Source organism: Empidonax traillii, unplaced genomic scaffold, assembly GCF_003031625.1.
Source record: "Empidonax traillii isolate 1590-97213 ecotype Southwest subspecies unplaced genomic scaffold, ASM303162v1 scaffold235:size1242204, whole genome shotgun sequence".
Lineage (NCBI taxonomy): Eukaryota > Metazoa > Chordata > Aves > Passeriformes > Tyrannidae > Empidonax > Empidonax traillii.
Window position 1 is genome coordinate 119,824 of NW_020955428.1, and position 22,312 is coordinate 142,135.

At 41.6% G+C, this 22,312-nt stretch overlaps 2 protein-coding genes and 1 non-coding gene across 4 annotated transcripts; 2 read left to right on the forward strand and 1 right to left on the reverse strand.

The window, feature by feature from the left end:
* Nucleotides 1–602: 602 nt before the first annotated feature.
* TCP1 (t-complex 1) lies at nt 603–9,265 on the forward strand. Of its 2 annotated transcripts, none has more exons than XM_027888188.1 (12): nt 603–775; nt 2,301–2,386; nt 3,123–3,251; nt 3,768–3,865; nt 4,148–4,258; nt 4,894–5,075; nt 5,671–5,797; nt 6,120–6,295; nt 7,012–7,135; nt 8,078–8,270; nt 8,561–8,724; nt 8,964–9,265. In XM_027888188.1, exons 1-12 carry the CDS (start codon nt 703–705, stop codon nt 9,175–9,177), a joined length of 1,677 nt encoding a protein of 558 aa, XP_027743989.1. In that variant the 5' UTR covers nt 603–702; the 3' UTR covers nt 9,178–9,265. The 2 variants fall into 2 exon arrangements, with proteins under 2 accessions (XP_027743989.1, XP_027743990.1); XM_027888189.1 differs by lacking the exon at nt 603–775 and adding an exon at nt 1,818–1,836 and having other exon boundaries at nt 8,964–9,260.
* Nucleotides 1,627–1,762, forward strand: LOC114059600. Its single transcript, XR_003571705.1, has one exon. It is a non-coding gene; the product is annotated as a small nucleolar RNA SNORA29 (small nucleolar RNA).
* A 169-nt stretch (nt 9,266–9,434) lies between the features above and the next one.
* Nucleotides 9,435–17,971, reverse strand: ACAT2 (acetyl-CoA acetyltransferase 2). Its single transcript, XM_027888193.1, has 9 exons — nt 17,824–17,971; nt 17,576–17,710; nt 16,226–16,407; nt 15,284–15,401; nt 14,381–14,524; nt 13,228–13,350; nt 12,365–12,519; nt 10,272–10,382; nt 9,435–9,675 (listed from the first exon to the last, which is right to left on the reverse strand). The coding sequence occupies exons 1-9, from the start codon at nt 17,870–17,872 to the stop codon at nt 9,508–9,510; spliced, it is 1,185 nt and encodes a 394-aa protein (XP_027743994.1). The 5' UTR covers nt 17,873–17,971; the 3' UTR covers nt 9,435–9,507.
* Nucleotides 17,972–22,312: the final 4,341 nt, after the last annotated feature.

The window sequence follows — 22,312 nt, forward strand, 5'->3', positions numbered from 1 at the left end:
CTAGAAGAAATAACATTGTACCAAAGGTCCCATTATCAACTGCAATCTCAGTCGTGAAATAAGGCCGTTCTCATTCTAAGTATTCTGCCTAAAGCGTCACCAGAGCTGCAAGGCTCTCAGGATCATCAGCAGGGAGGTCTTCAGCTTCTTCCTTTGTCTTTTATCTATTCAGAATCTGAGATGGGTCTCGGAATACGCAGCATTCCCCCAGGGCTTGGGGTACAATCCTGAGCGATGGGGAACGCGTTTGAGAACCACAGTTAAAGATCCCGAGAACGGTCCCTACATCCAGAAGCAGGTTATTCCCCTAGGCTGGTTAGCACAGATCTCCCGCCGCCGCTCCCCGCCCACTCCGCGCCCGTTCTTTCCCCCGAGACCGGGGGGGGACCCCCCGCGCCTGCGCGCGCATACCCCCGCCACCTTCTAGAAGCTCCTGGAAGCGCCCCCGCCCCTCGTCGCGCGCCGGCTTTGTTCAGCCGCGCCCGCCAATCGCGGCTCGAGGCTGGGCGGTGCCGAGGCCCAGGATTGGTCAGACTCGGGATGTCTCCGCCCCCCCAGCGCTGGCAGGGCCGGCCCCTGTCCCACCGCCCTCTGGCGGGCGGAGCGGAGGGCGGGGTCCCAGCGTGCCTCGCGCCGCCCGGGCTATCGCGCCGCTCCCTGCCTGCCTCTCCTGTGACTGTAGTACCGCGGCCGGCCGCGAACATGTCGGCCATGGAGGGGCCCCTGGCCGTGTTCGGCGAGCGCACCAGCGGCGATACGGTCCGCACGCAGAACGGTAACGGCGGCGTGCCCCGGAGGGGACCGGCCGAGGCGGGGGGGGAAGGGAGGGGCAAGAGGGAGTGAACATGGCGCGGCTGTGGCCACCGCCGCCATGTGCTTGCCCGGGAGCGGCCGCGCCCTCCCGCCAGATTCCCTGCGCCGCGGGCCGCTGCCGCCTGCGGAGAGGGAAAGAAGGCGGGGGAAGAACACTGCTCCTTCCTTGCGGACACACGTGGGGCGCGCACAATCCCGCGCCGCTCTCGGGCGCCGGAGTGGCGGGGGGGATCCTGCGTCCCGCGCCCTCCTCCCTTTAGGTAGCGACACCCATCGGGGGCAGGGTGGCTGCTGGGCGGAGGTCGCTCGGTTCCGTCCCGGCCGCGCAGGGTGCGAAGCGGCAAGGCCTGCGGGCTGGCCGAGGAGCCGGGCGGCGGAAGGGGCCCGCTAACCAGCCCAGGGGAATAACTTGCTTCTGGAAGTAGGGACCGTCCTCGGGGTGAGTGTGGCTCTTGATGAACTGCAATCTCGGTCGTGAGAACGTGGTTCTCAAACACATTCCCCATCGCTCAGGATTGTACCCCAAGTCGCGGGAGGGTGCTGCAAATTCCGAGACCCATTTCAGATTCTGAGTAGATAAAAGACAAAGGAAGAAGCTGAAGACCTCCCTGCTGATGATCCTGAGAGCCTTGCAGCTCTGGTGACGCTTTAGGCAGAATACTTAAAATGAGAACGGCCTTATTTCACGACTGAGATTGCAGTTGATAATGGGACCTTTGGTACAATGTTATTTCTTCTAGAAAGCTGGCATTACTCCTGTAAAGCGAAAGCAACAGCTGCATTGTTCGAAGCGAAGGTCTCTGAGTTGTAACTATTCCCATTATACTACCACTTTTTCATTTTCTAGATTAAGTGGCTATGCTTGTGGGATAGAGAAAAACTTGCCACGGTCTGAAGGAAAAGGTTGATTGTATCTTTTTCCTATATGAAGTTGGCAGAACAACCTTTGAATGAGCCCATATTTTAGCTTTGTGTTACTTTGACTTAAAGGTCACCTTTTTGCTTCGGTGACTTAGTTGCAGAGTAAGTGTTTTATTTCAGTCACGGAGCAAAAAGGTGTTTTACTAATTGATATATCGTGATACCATGGATCTCTGGGGAGAACTGAGTAAATGAGAGTGAAGTCTCATGGTGTGACTTGCTGCAGTCAAAAAAGCACCAGTATTCTGCTCGTCTGACCTCACTCCTGTCCTCCATTTTACCCAGCCAGCACAAAAAGGGGTTTTTTCCTATCAGTCAGTTTTGCCAGGTTAGTTAGCTAAACCAGCTTGAAAGGAAGAGTAAGGTTTGGCAGAAATAGTGTATTTTTTAGTAGCAACAAGCATAGCAAAGTAAGTTAAAGCTTCAGGTTAGATAGGCTGAAACCTACTCCTAAATTAGATCACTTTATTTCTAGTTTTTGAATAATGGGTTCTTGGAAACCTGAGACTCGCTCTGAAGCTGAAAGATAAAACTTTATCCTTTCTTTTTTAATTTCATTTATTCAGTTACTGCTGCATCTGCTATTGCCAATATTGTGAAGAGTTCTCTTGGGCCAGTTGGTCTGGATAAGATGCTGGTGGATGATATAGGGGTAAGTAAGCTTCCTTTAAGAAATGTCATGAGAACTTGTATTCCTGTGTAAAAGTGCTGCCACTTACTGTGCTTCATAGTCCTAATGTGCACGTGACTTTTTTTCCCATGTTTCTGAGCAGGGGTATAGGAGAACTATGGTAAAATTGACTATCAGGCAATGTATGCTACGTCATTTTAGTCTCATCTGTTGTGGTAGTTTATGTGGTACAGTTGTATCTTTTCTGTATGTAAGTGCTTGTCACCACTTTAAATATGTCATCAGATTCCAAGAAGCGAGTATCACCATTCAAGTCAGATTCTGGTCTCCACATCAGGAGAAATAACCAAAGAAAAAAAACCAATTCAAATAATCCCATAATGATTTTAAGGCAATATTTTGTATTTTAAAATATTTCAAGCAACTGAAGAACGTTTGTCATTTTCCAGACTCTTGTAATAAAACTGTGTATTAGAGGGTAGTCATTGCCCAGCTACTACCAAGGTATGTGCAAAATGTTTGATGAGATTCTGTAACATGAAGGCTTTTCTGTTAAAAAGGAAGTGCACATTCTGCATTGGTAGCATATCTGCTGTTAGAGTGGGACTTCTGGTTAAAAAGAAGCAGGAAATTTTTGGTATAAATAGTTATTTTATGGACATTTGCAAAGAATAATTAACTTCCCTTTGTATGAATGCTAAGAAACACGAAAGTAAAAATGTAATAGAAATTTTCACACTTGATTTCTGAAAATTAGGACGTGACCATTACTAATGATGGTGCAACCATTCTGAAACTACTAGAAGTGGAACATCCTGCTGCAAAAGTTCTTTGTGAGCTGGCAGACCTGCAAGACAAAGAAGTTGGTGATGGGACCACCTCAGTGGTACGTAGAAAATTTTACAGGCAGATACATCAAAAGCTAGTGTTTTATTATTATCACAGTGCGGCTTTTCATTTACCTGTTATGAATATCGATGCAGTGTCGATCAACGACATAGAATTAAGAACTTTGGGGTTGACTGTAAGCGGTTTTTTAAAGTAGGTTGTAGAAGTAAAAAAAACAGACTTTGCATTTTTCTAAAGGTGCTAGTTTATGTATGCAACTGGTGCTCAGGAAGGAAATTTGCTTCCTTCAGTTCTGTTACTTACTTTTTCTTTCTTGAAAGATTGATAGTAGAGGCTGAATCAAGGGTTTTAATTTTTAACAACCATGAGAAATTAAAGTGTTAGGACTAACAAGGATGCTGAGTGTTGAAAACTTGCCTGAGACTTTAGACAGCTTGGTGGGGGGTGGAATCAATTGGCTTTCACCTGATGTTGGAAACCGTTCATAGTTCAGGGTGCACCAGGTAGTTATTTTGTTTATGTGGAATATATTTAATGTTTGTATTTCAAACAGGTAATCATTGCTGCAGAACTTCTCAAAAATGCAGATGAGCTGGTGAAACAGAAAATTCATCCTACCTCCATCATTGGTGGATACCGACTTGCTTGCAAGTAAGAAACTAATACAGTTAAATTTGTGACTGTATTAATACAGATTCCTTGGTGCCAAGTGGATACGGTGATTTATTGTGGGGGGTGTTGTTGGGCTTCTTGTTGGTTTGGTTTGGGGTTTTTTCACTTGTATTTCTGCAGTCTCATTATTGTCCAAGGAGGTGAATTGATTTCATCTCTTTGTTCTTTATGGTGTTATTTAACGGGGCTGAAAACATGAATGTAAGTTTTTTGTCTTTTTGTTGGGGTAGTTCTTTACCAGTATTTGTCTTTATTCTGCAGGGAAGCTGTACGCTACATCAATGAAAATCTTGTTATTAACACAGATGAATTGGGCAGGGAGTGCCTAATTAATGCTGCTAAAACATCAATGTCCTCAAAAATTATAGGAGTGTATCCTTTAAGTTGATCAAGTGAGTTAAGTGAGAGGAGTTGATTGGAGAGCTTGAGGAGCTAGGCTAGTTTCCTTTGCCGCAGTTTATATGAACGGAGTATAATATTTAAGCTGTTGTTTCTATAAACCGAGTGTGGAAAATATTTCACAGATAATATTACTTGGCATGAGAAAACATGTTCAAATTCCTCCAATTTATTTAAATCTGGATTGGCACTGGTAATAGCTTTAACAGCATATTGTTTCCTAACATTTGCATTGCTTGTTAGCGAGACTGGATGAAGAGTTGTGTGAATGGAAGAATGTGCTACAGAAGTACCTGGCAGTGAATTTAGAAGAAAGGAACTTGCATTTCACTCCATAGTCATAGAAAAACCAGCATTTTTAGTTTTTGTGAAGACCAAACGTAGGATAGATATTTTTCTTAAAGAACAAATTTTCTTACTAGTCCTTCAGTTTTTATAATTACTCATTCCTTTAAGGAATAAAAAAGAGAACTAGCACTTTGATGCGTTTCTGAAGTTCTCTTTTGGAAACTTAATTTGGGCACTGTTAGTTATGTGTTTGTTTTGTATTTTTTTCTTAAGCATTATACTAGTTGTCTTCTTCAGTTTTAACCTTAACAGCATTTCAGTGATGGTGATTTCTTTGCTAATATGGTGGTGGACGCTGCCCTAGCAGTTAAATACACAGACCAGAAGGGTCAGGCTCGGTATCCAATCAACTCTGTTAATGTTTTGAAGGCCCATGGACGCAGTCAAAAAGAAAGCATTCTTGTGAACGGTTATGCTCTGAACTGCGTGGTGGGCTCACAGGGTAAGAACATGCTCTGTTCATAAATCTTTTGTGTGAATTCAGTCATCATAGTTTTTCTGTGTGGCTCTTCTTGTTGACTATTTTAGTCACAACTCACATGTGTTTTTGGTTCCAGAACAATTAAACAAGAACACAAAATACTGTACTTAACCAGTGGTTTTTAAACTAGAGTCTTCCAGCTTGAAGTGATGTGCAAAGTGTTGGTACACTGCTGTAGTTTCCCTAGCTCAGTGTCAGCACAGTAACACTGTGGTCTGGTGGAACTTAAACGTCTCCCTTGTGAAGAGCCAGTGCCAGGTTTGTGGGAACTGTTACATTTAGCAGAACTGCAGTGAGGTAACTTAGAGGATACAAGGCCAATAGGTTAGATTTTCATGGTCGTTCGCATTTTGGGGACAGGGTATGTCAAAAGGTAGCAGGTTCCAGAAAGCTTTATTAGCATTTTTCTGCACTATGGCAGAACTGGAAGTGGAGAAGCAAACAGAAGCAATCTGAAATGTGAAAATAACACTAGTTTTAATCTCTAATGCTGACTTGATGTTCTGTTAACTTGATTTGACAAAACCCCTTTTTCTGTTACGTTTTTCCTTACCAGGTATGACCAAGAGAATAGTTAATGCAAAGATTGCATGCCTTGACTTCAGCCTGCAGAAAGCAAAAATGAAGCTTGGTGTTCAGGTTGTTATCTCAGACCCTGAGAAGCTGGACCAGATAAGGCAGAGGTGTGTGGACGCTTGAGTAACTGAGACAATGGGGTTTCACAGGCTTGATTTGGTTTCTCCAGTTGAGGTGGCTCGATGTAATTTTGTCTGAGTGGAAGAGGTAAAAATATTTTGAATGTTTACATTTCCCAACAATATGAAATACTAATGGTAGAAATTTTAGCTTCTGGAGGCAGAACTAGTTTTAAGTCAGTTTTTGAGAAATCCAAGTATGTTTGTGCAGTGGTCCATTCTTGCAGAACTCTGCATTAAGGTTCCAGGAAATGGGCTGACAGGTAGATGGTAGATTTTTAAATACATTTTTATAACTTTATCTTTGTAGAGAGTCAGATATTACCAAAGAAAGGATCCAGAAGATTTTGGCCACTGGTGCCAATGTTATTCTCACCACTGGAGGTATTGATGATATGTGTCTGAAATACTTTGTTGATGCTGGGGCTATGGCAGTACGAAGAGTTGTAAAAAAGGACCTTAAGCGTATTGCTAAGGCATCTGGAGGTATGTGTATATAAAAATATCTTTTTTTTTTAATATATTGTTTAAAGTAAAAGCTGTTGTTGGCATATTAGTTACTAATTTAAAAAAATATGGCTTTTTAACATGGAAGGTCAGGATGAGTAAAGCTGAGCCACTTGTTTTTAACTTAACTGTTGCTTTTAAGTGACTTCTGTCAGAGTAGATGACTGCTCTAAGGGTTGATTGCTGAAGATTTACAGTGGAGGAAGAAAATAACTGCCTTGCACTGTGAAGACTGTCCTCTTGTGGAAGTGGGAGCCATAATCTCTATTTAGAAGTCTTTAATATGCACGCATTCATAAGCCTCTGTTTAGACAATTAAGTATGTTGTTTAGATAGTTCAAGATGAATGAAGAATTCCTAAATCTCAAAATACATACTTTAAAAAAATCTCGTCCTAAACAGTCTTTTTATCTGTCAGTTCTAAAATTTGGAAGAAAACATATTCATTGTGGTAAAGCATGGGAGCTTGCACTAGCTGTGGAAAAGTAAGTGCTGTAAAAGATGAGCAAAAGGAGCAGTATCAGTTATAAACTGTGGATTATTAAATTGCTGCCCAAGAATTAGAGGTGCTGCTTAACTTAAGAAAAATCTACTTATGCAGCTTTTATTTCTGTTTTCAATTTCTGGGTTTTTTTCCATATGTTTGTTCTGGTAAGAGGATAATGTGCTAACTTCAATTTTTTTGTTTATTAAAGCAACCATATGTTCAACCCTTGCAAACCTTGAAGGTGAGGAGAGCTTTGAGGCATTAATGCTCGGACAGGCAGAAGAGGTGATTCAAGAAAGAATCTGTGATGATGAGCTGATTTTAATCAAGAAGTAAGGATCCTTTTTAAAATGCTCAGTTTTGTGTATATTTTCTAAGTTTGAGATAAAATCTCACTTATTTACTTCCATACTATCTCAGCGGTCTGAGTAGTTACATGCATGGGAAAGAGTATACAAATCCAGTGCAAATTAGAGGTGAAAGTATCAGTATTTAAATCCCTTTCGCTGGGGCTGATCAGCAATTTCAGTGTACGAGACTATCAGGTTGGTGGACAGATTTTAGTTAAGTTTTTGTATAAACAAATGTCTCTTAACTGGCTTTCCTTTACAGACAGTAAAGGGCAATAGGTACCATCTGAGTAATTTCATATGAATAAAGAGGTGCAGGCGAAGTCTTTCCATTTTTAGTGGGAGACAGTGTTTAGTTGTGCTGGTGTCACTGCTGTCTGGTACCTTATTAGTTCAATTTAATTAACACTGCTTGTTAGTTCATTTAACAAGAGCATACTGCGGATATTAACTTTTCCACTGCTTCAGTATCCTTCTCAAGTGTTCAACTTCCTGTAGTCTCATTTGTGTGAATGAAATGCTCTGACTGTGGCACTTGTGGGGCAGCTACATGATGATTGCCTATACAGTAATGTTGGCAGTCATTAGCTTACTCGATGGGTGTGCAAAGGAGATCTTTCTTAATATCTAAGTACACTTTCCCCTATCTGATGGGAAAATATCTTGTCATTATACTTTGACAGGTAGCTTTTTTTTAAAAGAACTAAAACTCAAATTAGGTTCTTGCATACTAGAAATCAAAATACTGACTTTCTAAGTTACAGTGTACGTATCCTGCAAGGGTGTATAGCAATGTTAAGAATTTATTTTAAATGTTGAAAGAATAAGGCTCAACTAAACTTGGCTTTAGAAGAAATATTTTTAGCAAGAAGAGTTTTATATTCTGTTCCACACAGCTGACTTCTGGTTCCTTTTTTTTCCTAGCACAAAGGCTCGTACTTCAGCATCAATTATCCTACGAGGAGCTAATGACTTCATGTGTGATGAAATGGAGCGATCTATACATGATGCTCTCTGTGTCGTCAAAAGGGTTTTGGAATCCAAGTCTGTTGTCCCAGGTGGTGGTGCTGTAGAGGCAGCACTTTCAATATATCTTGAAAATTATGCAACCAGCATGGTAAGTCTTGCACAAAGCAGCAACAGAGTGTGCATGTTAGACTGGGACAATGAATTTGCAAGCATTTATTTTCATCTATTAGAAGTAATTTCTGTGGGTCATATAAGGTGCTTCTTTAAAATGGAGGATACAAGTTATTCTTTCTCTGATAATTAGACTATATGGTTCTTTGACCCAAACACGTTTTGCATGCAAAAACCCCTCCCTATTATTGATACTCTTGATCGTGGCTGTAGTTTTTCCTCTCTTGTTGCAGCCAATTGGTTTAAAAACTTTTTTCCTCTTTCTAGGGGTCACGTGAACAACTTGCAATAGCAGAATTTGCAAGATCCCTCTTAGTAATTCCAAATACACTGGCAGTCAATGCCGCTCAGGATGCAACAGATCTTGTTGCAAAGTTGAGAGCATTCCACAACGAGGCTCAAGTTAACCCAGAGCGCAAAAATCTGAAATGGTAAGTATCTGTCTGTTAGAAGGCTAGTAAAAGTGATGTGGGTTGGTGACTTAAAAGGAAAATTCTTCTCCCTGTTTGCTGACCCGTGATTTGCATGGTAAAAAGAAGCATGCCGTTACTGAATTTCTGCCTCTGTCGTATGTCTGTGTCACTGTGTCACAGCAGTAGTTACACAGCATACTCCCAACTGTATTTCTGCTTTTTCTGCTTCTTCACCTGACAACATTTCATCTTTGCAGGATTGGTCTTGACTTGATCAATGGAAAACCTCGTGATAACAAGCAAGCCGGTGTCTTTGAACCCACCATGGTCAAAACTAAGAGCCTGAAGTTTGCAACAGAAGCTGCAATTACTATTCTTCGAATTGATGACCTTATTAAACTGCACCCTGAGACAAAAGAAGAGAGAGGGTGCTATGAGGATGCTGTTCAGTCTGGAGCACTTGAAGAATAACTTAGGCTTTATTTATGTTTGTTTCACTTACGCTTCCCACTCTTATAACTAAAATGTTAATAAAACAGGTGGTTGAATGTTGCTGCTATTTTCTTGTGAACAAACTAATTTTTGAAAGCAAGGTTGGTCCTTGCACTGAGGACTTAAGTTCTAGTGTGTGTTAACAACCAGTCTCTGACAAGGCAGTGATTAAGTTGCAAAACGTAATGGTGTAAGCTTACTTAATTTTCGGCAAAACAGAATAGACAACTGTGAGCTCCATTATTAGAAGTTTATTAGTAAAATGTTTCAAAGCTAGTTAACAGTAGCTGTTCATTCATTCAGTTGTGTTCATCTCTCAACGCACATGGCAATTCCCATTCCTCCTCCGATACAGAGAGCAGCAACACCACGTTTTCCACCAGTTCGTTCCAGTGCATGTAGAAGAGTTACAAGGATGCGGCAACCAGAGGCGCCAAGAGGGTGGCCAAGAGCAATAGCTCCCCCTTGGATATTAATCTTTGGGGGGGGAAAAAAAAAAGGCCAAAATAGATGGTTAGAGTCAAGTTATGAACATTTAACTAGCTTAGCTGACTTTCAACAGGAATGACTTAGCTAGATCTAGCCCTTGATCATATGTGACCCTGAAACACCAAACACCGTTTCTCAGAGAAAGTGAACAGGGGTGCAAGAGCTGTTACTCAGTCTTCCTTCTGAAAGGACCCCATTGTTTCTCTCTGATGATAACTGAGGTGAATTCAGAGATGGCTTTTTGCCATCGCTGGAATAATACTGTAGCACAAACTACTTTCAGCAGCAAGTTCAAATTGTGAATTAATTACAAGTATGCTCAAGTAGTTGCCTAGATTTGCATAAAAATCCACTGCAACAAAAGTTGTAATCTGTTCAGCTGGGAAACTGTGCCTGCTAGCAAAGCCAGCTGATGGCATAGCAGTGTGAGGAAATTCTTGCTGGCGCTCCTGTCCTGTCCTGTTTGCTTACAGCAAAGTGATTGCAAGAGGGCCATGCTTGCCAATACAGCCCAGATACACAGAATGAAACAAGTTTGAATTACAGAAGGCAAACTAATTCCGGCCTACAAATACGTTCATTACCTTTTCTGGATTTACTTTCAATTCTTTTGCTATTGCAACAGATAGTGATGCAAAGGCTTCATTAATTTCAAACAGGTCAACTTGTTCTAGAGTCCAGCTAGCTTTTTCAATCTGAAAAAAACAGCACAAATAGGGACTTATTATCTTTTAGGTTTTTCTTAGCATCAGAGGAAGATTTTAACAAGATTTAAATTGGATAATCAAGCTACCACTTCTAAAAAGTTAATTTTTTTATAGCAAGGGTTGATGACAATTCTTGAAGACACAAAATTTCAGTGTCAGCAAAAATTAGTACAATGTGCTGCAACATGCTGGCTGCTCATAAAAATCTTGACTAATTTTACACACGTAGTGATGGTGGGGCAATTGTGGGAATCAAACTGTTCACGGTGCCCTTACTAGAACAAGCACTAGATACAAAAGCAGTCTTTAACAGAATAAAAGCCAGTTTTTCAGTACATAGTCTGACTATATTACAAAGATTCCCTACTTAGTAAAGACTTCTAGTCAGGAAACAGGTGTAGACTATTAGTGTCATGTGTAATTTATACAGTCCTGCCTTTAAGTCATAAGTTTCCATTTGAAGGAAGCTCTTCACTGGCAACTATTTTGGATGATGGTTCGGTTCATGTCTTCACTTGAGAATCTTGTGATGCAATTGCATACTCTGGTACAGGCTTAGACATGTTTTAGATGTGTACATTTTTACCTCCACTCTGCTTCTAAGAGCAGTACTTTCTCAACAGAATCATCTGCAGCAATGATGTTTCACAGCCTAGGCTAGCCAGATGGGTACATCTCCAAAGCTACAGGCAAGGAGGAGGGCTTCTTTCTCCTAAAGACAGTATGGAAACTGTTCTCCTTTTGGGAGAGGGTTAAAATACAGTATGTCATAACACTAAAATGTATAACCTAGTTGTTCTGTCACTATATAATGCTACTATAAAAAATTGAAGAGATGAACAGATAATATATGGAGAATGTGAAGTATTTGATAACACACATTACAAAGTTTACATTAAGGAGCAGTGTGCCCTTTTTCAGAGTACCAACACAATTATGGGTACTGTTAAAGACAGTTTGTCTACTACAGTTAAAACTAAAACTATTGTATATGCATTCACAGCATTTTTGATTTAAAAGAACAGTTTGAGATCTGGTAAGAAAAAGCTTCAGCATAACAGTTCTGAATTTTTTGTCAAAAGCCACAGAGCTTGGGTGAGTTCAAGTTAGGCTTCTATGTTGCCAGGACATTTCAGAGGTGAACAAAATAAGGCCTTTATGCAATATTAAAAAAACCAAGAAGGAATACTAAAGCAAATCTGTTCTTAGCTGTACAAGAGCTCATTTCATGCTCAATTTCATAGCTTGGTTTTAACAAATAATCAGCTAGGGTTGCCACGGGCTACGTCTTTATTAGCAAGCAGTGTGGTACCATCAGGGCTGCTCACTGGAGTGTTTTATTTAAGAACCTTGTTCTGTGGACTGAACCCTGAGCACATCAGTGAGTGCAGTAATGGTCCAAGCACATTAGATGTGGTTTTGGAATGCACGTTTTTCCGTCTGACCTGAAAGGAATCCGGTTTGTGTGCTCCAACTTTTTCCTAGCACAAACTGAAACACAAAGGGTACCATCCCATTGCAGATGCACTCACTAGCCCTTCTCAGTGTTGTGCTGTCACAAATACAATCAGGCAATGATAGGAAAATTAACCTGGCCAGACATTATCAGAACCATATCGTGGCAGGGCCAAATCATGACTAGGTCGGTACACACACATCTCTGAAATTTGACTTCTAGCCTCCAAGGTTGTCTAGGTGCCCTTCTACAAACCTGACTAGTTTATGCTCTAAACTCCATTCAGACACCTATACATTTGGGGTTTTTACCAACAAGTAGGCACTAGCCTGATAACACTAGAAATCTTCATCTTACATACCCTCCAGTATTTTGAGTCTTGTTTTCACTTTGTTTATTTTTTTCTACTAAGTTTTCCTCAGAACATAAAAAAACCAAGGCATGGCCAGAAAACGAAAAGCAATTACAAACAAGAGTTTTAACATAATAGTTACCTAGATAGATTATTACTTACAGCTTTCCTTATTGCTGAAATGGGCCCTACTCCCATTATAGATGGATCTATGCCTGTCTGAGCCCAAGATACAATCCGAGCCAAAGGCATAAGACCTCTCCTAGCAGCTTCCGATTTCTTCATTAGAATTACAGCTGCAGCTCCATCATTTAGACCTATGGAATGACAAATAACTTGTATGTATTTGCTGGGCTTTTACTGTACCAGTTTTTCCCGCTTGCATAAGTTCACAATCTCAACAAATCAAAAATCACAAATATTTGATTGCTTTAGGTCAGTACTGTTATGATCAGCCAAGTCTGATCTCTGCCACAAACAATTAAAAGGGAACTTTTAACTACTGCTGTAAATGTGACACGTTTGTGATTCTATTTGGAAAGCAGCAAGTGGAATAACTGACAATCTGAAAAAGAAGTACATCAGACTTATTAGGCAGACTTTGGAAGAGGACAAGGGAAGAAGTTTCAAAGCTGCCTGTGGCAGTCTCACAAAAGTAACATTTTCAAACATGAATCATTCAGCTTTCCATTGTCCAGATCTGCAGTATCAGAAACGCCTAGACAGCTGCTTTTAAAAAGAAAGGATGTTATTTCTATTCATTCCAATCTATCAAATACTGATGTTAATGTTCAAAATCTTGTATTGTTTCATAGAAAACAAGCAAACAAAAGACAACTCATCTGTAAAGAAATCCCTCAGCACATCTAAAATTGAGTTCTACCTATGTTGTCAAACACGTTGCCATTTCCTGTAAAATACATTCAGCAGTACCCACAAGGCAGCCAAACTCCTTGCAGAGACCCTGCCTTGAGCCACAGGCAGCTATTGTTCTTTTCCATTTCATTTTAGCCAGATGGACCAACCTGAAGCATTAGCTGCTGTTACTGTCCCAGTTCCATCTGTCAGGAAACAGGGCTTTAACTTTGCCATTGTTTCCAAGTTGCTCCCATGTCGAGGGTGTTCATCTGTTTTAACTTCTATAGGACCTGCAAAACAGAGTTATGCCCTCACAGGAGGGTCTAATCACACACACATCTCAAACAGAAAGCTAGCACAAACAACAACCTGAGTGGGAGTATACACCCTATTCCTTTTAGCCAACAAGCCATTCTTATGCCAGAGCCAGAATCCAACTCAGTCCAGTTTAACAAATTGCTTTAACCCTCCAGCTCCTTTTAGCAGGGTACACAGTTCAGGTTTCCCCAAGATAAACACTAACAACTGGCTAATTGTATAGAAGTCAATCTGGTTCTCACTGCTCCTAACCCAATAGCTTGTCTTCTGGCAGAAGACTATATTTCAAATGATACTTGTAGTAATTTTTTTACAAAGAGCAGCCAAGTGTCATTAAACATTGTTATCTAAACCGGTGTCATGAAAGCCCTTTCTTAGTTTATAACTGGTCTAAAGCCATGACTTTTCCTGCAGGATCTATTCAATGCAAATGTTGAACAACTTTTCAGAAAATTCAGTTTTTACCTCTACCTCACAAGAAGATGAGGAATTCCCCTACTCTAGAAACAGATCTCTGGCTCCAGCACCATAATGGGCCTGTTTATATCCCTAAATAGAACCATACCTAATATAAGTAACTTCACCTAGTCAATTATCTAGTAACCATAATTATTGTCACAGTGTATTGTACTAGGTGGGCAAGGTCTGCCAGATCAACATGACTATTTTTAAGTTTGGTGCAGCAAAAGCATTAAAAAAATGAAAAATACTGATTTTGGTATCATATCCTGGACTATGTTAAGTCAGTGATTTGTCAATGTAGTAGTATATCTCCAATACTAACTCAGTGTTAGTATTTCCAGAGAGCTACATTTAGATATTCCACATTTGTATTGCTTCTCTCTTATTTAAAAAATATCCACTGAAAGCTGAAAAAGAGAGCAACAGGCTACATACTTACAGAAAGGCTGTGTAAATGGGAAATTACTAACTGATTATAGGAGACGTAGTAGAAAACAGATTTTTCTTTAAAATCACCTCTCATTATCCATTCACACCTACCTTTTTTGGAAGGTACAAGAACAGGAACAATTTCTTTCGTAAAATAGCCAGCTTTCTGTGCTGCCTCTGCCCTGTTTTGTGATTGTACAGCAAGTTGGTCTTGTTCCGCTCTGCTGACTTGCCACTGTTTGGCCACATTTTCAGCTGAAACAGGGGACAAAGTGCAAATTGCCATCAGGAAATGCTAAAACTTTAAGTTATAAAATTGTAAGCACAAAGGTAGTCATTAATGTTTGCTGTAGCAAGCAGCTGAGCTTGTTGAACAGTTTCCATTCTGACTTCCTCATTTTGTTTGCTCATGATGCTCCACTCTATTTTCTCTTGAGGGTGAAAATTTCTGTGTGAGATCTCCCAGATGTTATATCAAAATAAATACAAATGCAAAAAAGCTTTTCTAGTTTATTTCTTCTCTGGACTATTATGATCAGATCTTTCTACAGCTGCTTCAGAAGAGGGAAGAGTTCTGAACTTACTCTCTTTCATAAGCAGAGTCTGAAAAAGCAGCTGGCTGACGACACATCCATGGTGCAGTAACCTGAAGTTGTAGAACTGTGTGTACCAACAGGACACTACGTAATTCCCCCTCACTGTAAATCTGTGCTGCTAAATGCTTTAGTTACATACAGGAATAATTTTAATTTTTTTCCTGAAATTAAATTTCTCAGATGTGGAGGAGATGCAGAGAGAGGCAGAAAAAATAACCCAAAACAGTAGCTTTGCAAACAAAATGGAAGATGCCTTCAATGTCTTTCAGTATAATGGATTTCTTTCTTTTTTATGACTACAACTTAAGGGCAGCTTGTAACACCTTATTTGTAACTTCAAGTTTCTGAAAATTCTTGTCAGTGAATTCTTTGTCCCTCCCCATTTAAGCATTTCATTTTCTGGACTGTCATTACTTACCTGTTATACCCATATGATATTGATAAAAAGCATCTGTGAGGCCATCAAGGATTATAGTGTCTTGCAAGGAAGCCTCTCCCATTTTCACCCCAGCTCGCATGTGAATGACATGAGGAGCCTGCAAGAGGGTATTTCAAAAGGAGGCAGATGGTTTACATCTCTAGTGCACAATACAGCCAGACCACTGAAGAGACAGAATCCTGCCTTGCTGGTAGCTTCCCCAAATCCCAGTAGTCTTCCCAGCTGTCCGCTCCGCCTTTCCCTACAAAGCCTTCCAGCTGGCACACTGTTTGGCCTGTGCATTCCCCCAGCAGCAAAACATAGAGCAGCATTTCCTCTCCAGACTGAATCAATTGTCCCTGAGGCCACAAGGCCATGGGTCTCCTATCCTACCAGTGTGCTCTAGACTGCCAACATCACTCAGCACAGGCAGCCGAGCCCCAGAGGAAGAAGCCACCCCTTTCTTGGGCATCAGACCACCAGCCCAGGACCATTCCTGAACACAGCCTTGGGACGGACACCTTCAATTAAAATTGCTTTGCTTCCTTTCCCAGCTCAAAATGCTTGGTGAGCAATAACATTTTCAGTTATTTCTTCTTTGGGCTTCTTGCAACACAAAAAATCTGTCTATTGCCAGTTGTCACAGGCAAATCATTCACCACAACAGGGCTAGACGGAAATAAAAATGGAATTTTAAGTGCAGTATGTGTTTGCATGGCACCTTTTCAGTAGCTACAATATGAGGCCTTTTTTTTTTTTTTTTTAAAGCAGGCAACTGAAATGAATTGTTGCATGTATAAATTCATTTGCAAGCACAGAAATCACTGCTACTCTTTTGACCTGTCTCCTGAATGTCAGCCTACAAACACAGGGTTTCAACATAACCTAATGCTGTTTGCTCCCGGTAAGCCAGAGCAATGTGAGTGCAATCATTTGCTTTACCTTGCTCATATTTTCCATGCCTCCTGCAACCACGATGCTGGATTCTCCCATCAGTATGGACTGAGCAGCCAGACATACCGCTTTCAAGCCTGACCCACAGATCATCTGGCAGCTCCAGGCAGGCACAGAGTAGGGGATTCCTGCAGCAACACTCGCCTGCCGGACAGGATTCTGGCCAGCACCTGTGGGAACAGGTAGCATTTTTCCTTTGTTCTTAAAAAACGAATGTTGACCTTGTCACCTTTCACAATAGTACCCCAATTCCACCAAAATTTAGAGCTTGCTCCTACTTTCAGTTGGTAGATGGAGAAGTTCCCAGCAGTAATCTGTAAACAGGAACCTCTCTCATTTACACTGTCGATCAATAAATGCCTGTAAGATCAGGGATTTGCTATGGCTAGCTTTATATCTGCCACTCTGCTTTTGATGGCAGATCAGATGAAACACCTGCTTCAGATTAGCACTAGCCCATTGCACGTGTGTAAGATGAGAGCTCATTTAAACTGCTACTTGCTGAAGAGTTTTTCTTTTGACATCTTCTACACAACACCAGCAGACAACTTTCCCTCAAAGTTCATACAGAAACCAAAAACACTGTTATACAAGAACAGTTTCTGAAAGCTTCCAGTCTTTGCTGTAATCCCAATGGAGATAATAGGAGCACTATATTCAAAGAAAAGAGTCTTCATCTGCATCTCCCCAGGCCAAAGTAATGTCGGCTCTTTACATGCAAAGAAATGCTTAAGAAGAGCACATCATTCAGCATGCTAAAAATATACAGGAATCTAGTTCAGCTTTAAGTAAGACAAAAATATTTATTTCTATTATGTTCTTCCTCCACCTTTAAAACACAAACCTGTCCCAGGAGTCTGCTGATCAAACATGACCCTGGAAAAAGCAGGAGCCTGTTCAAAACAAACAATTCCCTATCAGCCACATTTTCATTAAATCAAAATATTTGTCTCCGAGCAAGTGGCATTACAGATTTTGCAGGTCGATTGTGCAGATAAGCACAAAAGCAGGCCTGGCTCTTAAAATTTCAGAGTTATCATTACTTAGGATGTTAAATTTAGGAGCAGAGATTACCAAGGCAAGAGAAGGGATGCTGTAACAAGGAAAATAAACTGACATTCACATACTATTAGCTGCTTCAGGGATTTAAAACCACCCCAAACTATCCTGCACCACACCCTTTCCAAAAACCCAACTATGGGTTTGGTCACCCAGAGCGCATGGAGAAGTGACCACGGTGCCACTCAAGCGCTTTAATACGGAACCTCCTGGAAGGTGAAACCTGAGCTGCTTCACCGGGGCAGCCACGGAGAGATGCGGCCGTGGAGAGGGGAGTACCTGCGGCGAGGACCTGCCCCAGGATCACCTCGGACACCTCCTCGGGGGCCAGCCCGGCCCGCCGCAGCACCTCCCGGATGACGGCGGCGCCCAGCTCGTGTGCGGGGAGCGTCGACAGCCCACCGTTGAAGGATCCTGGGAGGGAGGACACAAAGGGAAAGCGATCAGCACACGGGCATCCCCCCCAGCCCCGAGGGAAGCATCTGCCACCCCGTGCCGGCGGGGCACCCGGCGCTGCCTCCTCTCACCCACGGCGGTCCTGGCGGCGGACACGAAGACGACGGGGTCCGTGCTCATGGCGGCGGGGGCGGCGGAGCGGTGGGGGAACGGGACCGGCGGGAGCTGTAGTGGGAGCAAGAGCCGGGGCCGGAGCGAAAGCGGAGTCGGCGCTGGTCCCGCCCCTCGCCCGGCGGTGGGAGGGGCGGGAGGAAGGAGCCGGCGACGGGGATTCGCGGCCGGGCACCTGAGGAGACCGCGGGGGCTGGGCGGGCGGTGGCGCGGCCGGGCCGCCCCCCCCGGACGATGGGGCGAGGGTGGCCTTAGCCAGCTCCTTCCAAGCTCTTTCCTAGCTCCTTCCCAGGTCCTTCCCGGCCGGGGGCGGAGAGAGGAGTGATTCCGCCGGCCAGGCCGGGCCCGCTTCTGAGGGTCAGTCAGTTCCCTGTGCCCCCCGCCGCACACACCCGGTGCCTGCTTCGCGCCCGCTGGCAGCGTCGTCTACTTCTCTGTAAAATAAAGCATGCGGATAAAAAGCTCTGCTGTCACGTTGTGGCCTTAAGGACAGTTTGTTTATTTCGTGGCGGCATTTCCCGGGATCCGTGTGAGCAGGAAGAAGGAATAATAATTTGAATTAAACTGTACAAAACTGCCTATCGCTGGTTTGATCTGCTCAGCAGCTGATAGCCAGAGATTACCAACACACAACTCAGCCTTCTCGGCCTTTTTTTTTTTTTTTCCTAAATTTAACAGAAGCCTAACATTATACATATAGTAGCTTAAACAAGTGAGTCGCCGCTAGCCCAAAAGCTGTCGCTGTCTGACCTGCCCCAAAAAAATTCAGGGGGATTTTGAAAGGGAGAACAGAAGTACAAATTTAGTCCTAGAAGAGCACAAACATTGGCAAACATATATGTGGTTATATGTATAGTGGATGCATCAGTACACCAGTGGTCACACCCTCCATGTTGGCTAATCTGAACTTTGCGGTATTAAATCTGCATCCACAGAATGTATCCAAACCTTCTGTATGGAGACACTGAGCAACAGGAGCACTACAATACCTAGGTTGGATTCTCCTGTCTCCTATCAATCACTGTTCTTGCCTTACAATGTAAAAAGCATTACTAGATATGGAAAGCAAGACTGTTAGTCTAGATTTCACCAATAACTCTGTTAAACCATGCTGCTCAGAGAACTCCAACACTCAAAGTACCTTTCTCCTTTTAGATATTTTGGTCTTAGTGAAGAAAAAGGTCAACAGAGAGAACCATGTGTCATAAGATTTCTTCAGTTACTTTAGCATTTCCAACTCTTAGCAAGAGAAGAATCCTCTCAGATATCTTCAGAAAGGAAATATTTGGAAAATCCCGTGGGCAGCCAAATATTAAGGTAGACTGATCTGCCAGTCTCTTAAGGATCCATTGGCAACAGACATGCTCCACTGCTTTTAATGATGCTGTGCACTCAGAGGGACTGATAACACTGCCTAAAACCTCAGATTAAATCTGGATAAGAAAAATATGTTTTTTGTCTTTTCTGAAGGCTCATTGGTAAGCAACCTGTAGATCTAACATAGAAGCAAAACTCAGGAATATATGATTTTGAGCAATCCAGAGTGATTATTTTAGAAAAATTTTGTACGGTTCTGGAACAACCCTGTATGACTGAACATAGTCCCTGCACATTTTCAAAATCCAGTAGAGAGTGAGTAATATAGATGTATGGGGGCAGGACACATACCAATATGTCATTCTTAATGCAACATTTGACTGATTACAACTTAAAGTTGTCAATGCAAATACAAAATCAATAACATGAGATGAGCTCAGATTAACACTAAATGTTAGCAGGTGTTTAAAGTCCACCATTGACAACACACTTGCAGTAAGCCCGACGGACAGGATTCTCTTTTATTTAAAACTTTACAAATATCACCATAAATACTGAATTGAACAAAATGCAAGGCTTCAGCTCTTTCCCTCCCCACACTTCACAGACAGAAAAAGTTTGAATGTGAAGCTGCCTAGGGACTTCAGGCAAGCTCACCCTAGCAAGCAAACCTGCTACACCTTTGCTCTCAAACCTAAATAGGGCTGTTTCGTAAATCAAGACTAATGACAAACCAGCCTGAGATGTTGGGCCACCCTTAAACAACAGAGATGAATTTTATCTTGGTATGTTTATCAGATCTGCAGTATCCTATTTAACTCTGCTTGGATGGTATCCAGGATTGAAATCCAGATGGACAAAAGGGGCATATAACAGAACAAAATAACGTCACAATTGCACAAGGGCAAATAATTATGAAACGTGTGTGGTACAGATCAAAGTTAAGTTATTCAAATGCAGAAAAAAACCCTAGTAAATGTGACTAGGCAGCTGTGGTTTTAAATTCAGTGTAGTTAATGAGCAGCATAATACACAACAGCAAACTACTGCCCTATGCTGGTATATTTTGATATTTCTTGGAAAATACCTCTGCGAAAATAAGTAAGTCATTATAATTGGGACATCAATTCAGAACAGAATGCGTACCTCCAATCAGTAAAAGAGTAAGGCTACATTGCACAAAGTTTATTTATTACCTTGCTGTGAACACAATGAAATGGACTTGTTCCTTCTGTGAAATACTACCAGAGTGCAAATATTGTGGCTTTTTTTTTTCTTAGTAATGGTGGCTCAGTTTTATTAGAAATAGGCTAAAATATGGAGGATTTTGGTATTCACAGATTTACTCTTTTGCTAAATATTTTTTTCCTAAATTTGACCTTTACAAAGAGCAATGTTGTTACCAAAATGTGAAACCCGTCCTTTTTACTATAAATCTGGCATTCTGTTAGTGAATATTTACAAAAACAATTTTGTCAGGGATGCACCTTTTATAGGCAAAAACATAACAAAGAACAATTACTTTAAATTAATAAATCTCGATATGATACAATTCTATAATTTTTTAAAAAATAATTTTACCACTTTAATAGTAAGTTTTCTAGTCTTTAAACTCTTATACACAAATAACGGTACTAATATCTGCTTAGGGCACTCAGGCTTGCTGGACACCTTTAGCATCTTAAGGCCCTTCTTCATATCTGGAAAGACAATTCCTTCTTTTTCCACATTTTCTTAGCAGTGGACTTACATTCAGTTTTCTATGGGTAAGTTCAGCATAAAAAGCATGTCTCAAAGAACACACTGTTTTCCCATTGAGGATAAGATCTATATTTTCTAAAATCCCCAATCTGATTGACTGTGTCCTTGAAAATCAAGTTCCTGATAGGCAGAAAAATGTCCTTGGCTGTGTCAAGAGCAATCTGTGTTTTCCTTGAATCTGTTTTTATCAGGGAATGCTCATAATCTCATCTGTGTTCAATTAAAAAATGCTGGTTTTCCCTCAGACAGGGGAAACATTTACACTATTAAAACTATCTGGGCCTTTCTATGGTTGTAGTAAACCCCTGGGTTTATATCTTTAGCAACTATATGCACACCTGTACTCCAAATGCAAGCTGCAGCATTTATCAAGCATTCTCAAAAATGAATTTAACTTGAGTCATCATTCATTTGTAATTGAATTTGGATTGATTATCAGTCAGGGGATGTCTTCAGGAGAGGCTCTGGAGTTCACTCATTGGTGTGGTCAGCCCCTAACAGGAACAAAATTTCTGACCACTATGTGGCACATACCAATTCAGAGGTGTGTGGGAGCATTACAAGTGCTGCAGTCTGGGAGATAAGAGTTGCAAGTCAAGTTGAGTCTAAGTAGCTGTACATTATCATCCTGCAGATTTTATGTTTTCCTGGGGTCTTTTATATATATATTTATGCACAAACACAAACATACATATAAATTGATAAAACACACTGGTAATTAAAAAAAAGAAATCCTTCTGAGAGGTTTCTGAAGTAGTTACTTCTTGATATAAATATGTAAGAAAAATATGTGATAATTCCACTGAGGCTCTTAAAAGCATATTATCAGGGGATATAAAGACAGCATTAAGCCTGCAGACTAGTATTCAGGAAGCTTGTCAAAGAGAGGGAGAGTTCGCCAATGTCAAATTTGGGCTTTCAGCTGCCCAGATTTTCACCTACCCAAAGGACCTGTCTGTATCACTTTCTTCTCAGTGCAGCAATTGTACATTTTATCTTTCGCCCACCTGTCGACTATAGCAGCCTTTTCCAGTGTGCCCGAGAGCTCATTCTCTGCTCCAGCAGATGCACTGTGGTTTTGCCTTGCTCCATCTCCTGTCCTTCCAAGTCAAGGACAGCATTTGCAAGAGCTCATTGGCCTTTCTTTAGTTCCTGATACTTCAAGTTATTTTAAAATGCCGAGAAATTTATGTACAGCACTCCAAACAGGTTTTTTTAATTTTGAAAAATGCTTTATCTCCCTTTTAACCTAATTCCTAGCTTTCCTGATCTGCAGACAATTTTTTTGTGAGTGTTTTACACTAGGAAGCGTTTCCCTCAGACCCTGCTTTTTCCTTGCCATGGCATGTCAACGCCCCTGCCCATGGTGTG